This window comes from Diaphorina citri, unplaced genomic scaffold, assembly GCF_000475195.1.
Source record: "Diaphorina citri unplaced genomic scaffold, Diaci psyllid genome assembly version 1.1 scaffold2931, whole genome shotgun sequence".
Classification (NCBI taxonomy): Eukaryota; Metazoa; Arthropoda; class Insecta; order Hemiptera; family Psyllidae; genus Diaphorina; species Diaphorina citri.
This window is the reverse complement of record NW_007380344.1, coordinates 1-5,621: the sequence shown is the minus strand read 5'-3', so window position 1 is coordinate 5,621 and position 5,621 is coordinate 1. Positions and strand designations below refer to the sequence as shown.

Sequence of the window (5,621 nt, the reverse complement as noted above, 5' to 3'; positions counted from 1 at the left end):
GACGACTTGTTCATTAGTCGTTGGAATATTTGCCTTGAGAGAACTCAAATGGATGTAAATTTTCAACAAAAACGTTCATGAATTTCGAGTTTTTTTCCCCCTTTAGGTAAATACTTAGTCAACTTGAATATGGCACATTCCTTTCAAAATTTACAAATTTATGTTACAATCTCAGAATCCAAGTCTACTAACGTCACTTGAGGTTGCTGCGTAAGTTCTTTTCGTCATTATCACACAAACATCCAACAGGATTTGAGTCGTTTATTTCTCATGATCTCATAGGAAAACACAAGCTTACGAACCAAGCTAACTAGGCTGGCATATGACAGGTTTAGGTAGAGGTAAATTACACTTGGTTTTCATTCACGCTCTACCACTGTACCTTAAGGCGCCTATTACTGTTACTAAAGATTGTAATCCATGGTAAACAATAAAGTAACTTATACGAGGAAAAAAGACAGCAAAGAATGATAGAAGAACAAAAGGAATACGGGAATAATAAAACTCTTAACAGAAATTTTTTCAAACAAAAGCATTAAGAAATAATTCCCCACGAGATATTCCAATCTCGATGGCCTTGAATTTGAAATAATTTTCCCCAATCCCTACATCAATGAACCCGGAAACATCGGTCCTTGACCGCCAATCGAGAATTTTGAACCTCCGGATAATAAATCGGTCAGTCATCTAGGTCTAGAAATACTAGAATATCAAGATTCCAGGTATTGATATTCTGAGGGTTAACGATCCAGATTGAGAGTCCCAGACGGCACATTTCCGGATCTTTCTGGGTTGCTTTGTATGGAAATTTAAACCTTGCAATTCTCCAGAGGCTAGCTGGTCCTCTAAACGTCTATACGACATGAGGTGATTACAACAAAGAACATCGAATAACCTTGCTTATGTTTTGCCTCCAATTTGAATTCATTACCAAGCATACATCCGTATCTCTAATCCGTGTACTTATACTTATGAGCGCTATAAAGATTACCGTGTGCCACATGAATCGATTGAAAAAGTCGAAACAACTATATACATTTCATTCATGTTGTATAGATTTTTTCGACGATCAATTCATTTTTATTTTATCATTGGGGTTAAAGCGACGTTTCGATTGATCTTGTTTGAACATGAGGTGAACATACTTCAAAAACCTTCTGGAAAGTAATAACAGGAAAGAAATCAAACTTTGGACTAAGTAAGACAGCTTAAGCCACCAAACACTTCAAATAATCTATTTAGCTAAGATTAATTCAAGAGTGGCCCGTGTACCCATTCCTCTCTACCATTACCTTGGACACTTGGTTCTATTGTTAGCTGTTTTAATTCAATTGTGATATGTGTGTGGCGACTGGTCATGTGTTTGGGAGTGTACGTGTTTTTGCTGAATGGAGAGGCAAGTTTAGTGTTTCACTGTGGTGACAATCCTCCTCATGGTTGATGCTTTGGTTAAAAATTTCGCGTAGTCTATCTAAAAATCGCTTCATTCTTTATTGGAAGTTCCAATTTGGAGCTCATCAGCTGAACATAGATCTCGAGTGGTTGGGATTCGGGAAGTTGTGCTTAAACTTCAATTGTGGATATTTTAGGACAGTGGGAAATTGAGTGAGCCATAAAACCGTCAGTTCCTCGCACATAGGAGGGTAATTCTTGGATCTTATCGGCATTAATCTTTAACCATCCTTTCATTTTTGGATTCTCATTAGGTACTTTCGTGTTTTAATTTATAAAGAACCACATGAGTACTTAGGTATTTTGTCAAAAGAAAACCATTGCCTTCAATAAAGAAGAGAACTGCACTAGGTTTCCAAGTGACTATATGCTATATCTTTGCCTTGTACCTCCAAAGTTCGCACTTAAGATGGAATAGAAGAGAACTGCACTAGGTTTCCAAGTGACTATATGCTATATCTTTGCCTTGTACCTCCAAAGTTCGCACTTAAGATGGAATTACATAAAACAAACTTCACTTTTACACAACATTGTACAACTCCGTGTTCTTGACCTTGAGAGAGCGATAGAAAAAATTGCCGTTCTTTCATCTTTCTTTAGAATGTGTTTTCTTTGTCAGTTCCTTTCTCATGTTTTCTTTGTCTTGGGAGCTCGTAAAAAAAGCTACATAGGTACCTAGGTAGTAAAATAAAATGACTAATGATCTAATGAAACAGAGGAGAAAATAAATATACCTAATTCATGGAAAACTCGCTCAGTTCAATAGGTGTTTCATGATAGTGCCAAATTGCATAATAGGAATTAGCTAGGATCCACGTCTAATACAATGCATGTCTCACGGAAAACGGGAAATTTCGTACACAAAACTAGCTCTTTGTAATAAGTATCTAAGTTATATTTTTTAGGAATTCCCCATCTGTACATATATACCTAGATACCTACTAGGTATGCAATCCTATGAGCAATCTTATGCAATTTGCCCTACTCTCTCAACAATTTCAGAGTCATTCTGCTAAATTAATCAAAGTGGGGGATAGAAACACCCATACTTCCTCTGATATGAGCATTTCCACTCATTACCTCTAAGTATAATGGTAATGGCACATCAAACAAGTTGGGGACATACTGTCTGAAAATTTTCTTCTAAGCTCTTCAGGTATAGCCCCTTTAAAGGGAAAGAGAGAGGGAGGGAGAGAAAGAGGAGGAGGGGAAGAGAGGGAGGGAGAGAGAGAGAAACTTGAACCCATAAATTTGATTTCCAAATGGTTGGATGCACACAAAAACTGGTCTGGTTGGTTTCTAAAGATATCAAATATCAGAATGCTACATAAATTTGCATTCCAAAATCAAATCTTCTAGAAATCCTTGGACTTACACTTAAAAAAAAAACCTTAAAGATAAAGAGATATCTTTGTAGAGCTGGCTGGGAGCACGTTCACCTAGTTCTAAGTTAGAAGCTAGAAGTTGACGATGACGCTGAGCTTCAGTACCTTGATATTTCTCAATCAGTCTTTCTTTCAATGTATCATATTTAAGAGCAAAAGGTGGATTGAGTATGATATCACTTACATGCTCGAGAACTTCAGAATCAATGCTAGAGACAGCTATGTCAAACCTTGTCTGGTCAACAGTAATATTAGCTGTCCTGAACTGAGATTCCAATTGTGAAAACCATAGCGCCGGTCGTTTCTTCCAGAAGACGGGAGGCTTGACCGAAACTCGGTGTAGTTCTAACGGGGTCACCACTGAGGAGTTGGTATCTCCTTCGAGAGACATTGAAAGAAATAAAGAGGAGGAAACGTTTTGTGAGTAAGTTTTGATATCGACTGAATTTTATTCGGGAAACGAAAAACCATCAAATCTTCACAAAAATATGTGGCTGAAACTCTCGCCACAAGAGGAATACCTATGTATAGAATATAGATGATAATTTGAATTCATAATACCTACCTTCAAATAGGTAAGTAGGTAAAAGATACTGATAAATCTAGTTAATGACAAATAAGTACTGCATAATACCTAGGTATTAATAGAAATAAAATGTCATGTGTACAATGTGGAGGTAAGAAAGGTAAGGTATTGATGCTGAATGCCTGTATCAACAACTACATTCCTAAATACCTACATATTTTCTTTCAAAACAGAGATTATTTGGAAAACATGAAATTGAAAGCCAAACAAACATAAATGCTCGTAAAAAAAGCTACATAGGTACCTAGGTAGTAAAATAAAATGACTAATGATCTAATGAAACAGAGGAGAAAATAAATATACCTACTTCATGGAAAACTCGCTCAGTTCAATAGGTATTTCATGATAAAAACCCCCCCCCCCCCCCCGCGCGGCGGAGGCAGAGGGGGCTGCATATACACGAGTGTCGTCTACAACTCACATAGTCTATTCTATTGACTCACCAGTTTTTGTTTGCTACTATGTCTTTGTTCTTTACTATGAACTTTTTTGATTTTCTTGGCTATCCTCTTCAATTTTTTATCTGAAGAATTTTTCGTTTTATGATTCCTACACCGAGATCGTTGATGTCCTATTTTTTCAACAATCGAAGCACTTTCTAAAGTGGGAACTTTGCTACCCCTACTACACATGTAACTTTTGCTTCCATCATAGAAATCTTCATTACGTTTCCTGGACTTCGAATCAGCATGTTCTTGATTTTTTCGCTTTGAATCAGGAAGCTGTTGACTTTTTCTCTTTGATTGATCTTTAGAAAAAGCTTTGTTTTTCAACGTTGCTCTCCGGTTTCCTGTAAAAACAAATTTTATTTTAAAGTGGATGTGTGATGCGGGGTAAAATAGTGTATGGACAGAAGTGACAAAATTTAAACAATACAAGCACAGGATTACGTATTTTTCTATCGGAAACTGTGACGATTTCCCCTCTTCTAAAGCTTATTTCCCCTTTTTTGTGTGTGGTAGTGCCTGTACTAAACCGTAGGAAATCCGCCATTTATAGGAGCGAAAATCGTTTTCGTTCACCCGAACTGGCCAAATCACTAAAATTACAAATTTGTCTCAGAGACAACAAAAATATTACAGAGTCCATGTCTAGTTTTCCTGCAAAACCTCTCTCCATACGAAGGCACGATTATTCCTAGCAGAGGTTTCTGTAGGTAAGACTTACCTATGTCTTTATCTTTCGACTTAGACTTCAGAGTTTGATGTTGTACAACAGGTATGGATTCAGCAAAGTTGCCTATGAGATCTGGACCAATTAGTGTGCACAGACTGGACTTGGTAACATCTGTAAAACAAAAATGAGAAGGCCATGTTTTAATTTTGTATGTACATGTAGTTTGCAATGAACACCCGAATGTGATTCCAAGTTCGCAGCCCAACATATATTTTCCAGTACTTTGCGTACATTCTCGTACGTACATACAGGCACAAGGCGGTTCATTTTCATCATTTTTCAAGGTGATATTTTATCAGACAGATGTTAAGTGTACCTCTTGGGCAAAAACATTAAACAGATTTCATGTTTATGGAGATCATAAGAGTAGCGTACTTAAGTCAGTGAACGAACCTCACTAGGTTCGAATCCCAGCCAGGATGGACATTTTATGATCAATTTTTGTTTCCCAGATAAGCATGGTTGAAAGATGTGTTCTGAAGTAATGCCAAAGCGGTTATCAATGTAAAAGAAGGCCCAAAGTATAGTGTATAAGTAGTGCTTTATTCAGACTGTCAGCTTAGAACAAGTCGTCCCACTATACTAACACCCTAACACTTTAGAATAAGACACTATGAACACTTACCAGGTGTTAAGGATTTCATAGCACAATACTGTCGGTTGGTGGCGGTCATCTTTTCCAGAAATCCAAAGCTTTCCAGCTGGTCAGCAATGTAATTGTCTAATGTCATGTTAGTCAGATCAGAAGTAACAGCATTTGCTGCTTGCACCAGGTTCAAGTATCCGTTTTGAAGAGATCTGTGTGAGTATTGTTTCTTGATATCTACATGCAACTGCAAATAATTCAGAGGGAAATGAAAGTTTGAAGCTGATTGGAACACATTACATGCCTTCACAGACATGCTCCATTTGTCAAGGGTCTAGGACAAAAAGCTCTACTTCCGATGATGCTGAGAAACACTTCACTACTATGAATTCAGTTTTATAAAATTCAGGAGTAAGAGTAATTAGTAATAAGTAGT

At 37.1% G+C, this 5,621-nt stretch overlaps 1 protein-coding gene across 1 annotated transcript; it reads right to left on the bottom strand.

The window, feature by feature from the left end:
• Nucleotides 1-3,775: 3,775 nt before the first annotated feature.
• On the bottom strand, nucleotides 3,776-5,501 carry LOC103519769. The gene is made up of 3 exons (XM_008484853.3): nucleotides 5,225-5,501; nucleotides 4,591-4,710; nucleotides 3,776-4,213 (listed from the first exon to the last, which is right to left on the bottom strand). The coding sequence occupies exons 1-3, from the start codon at nucleotides 5,499-5,501 to the stop codon at nucleotides 3,855-3,857; spliced, it is 756 nt and encodes a 251-aa protein (XP_008483075.2). The 3' UTR covers nucleotides 3,776-3,854.
• Nucleotides 5,502-5,621: the final 120 nt, after the last annotated feature.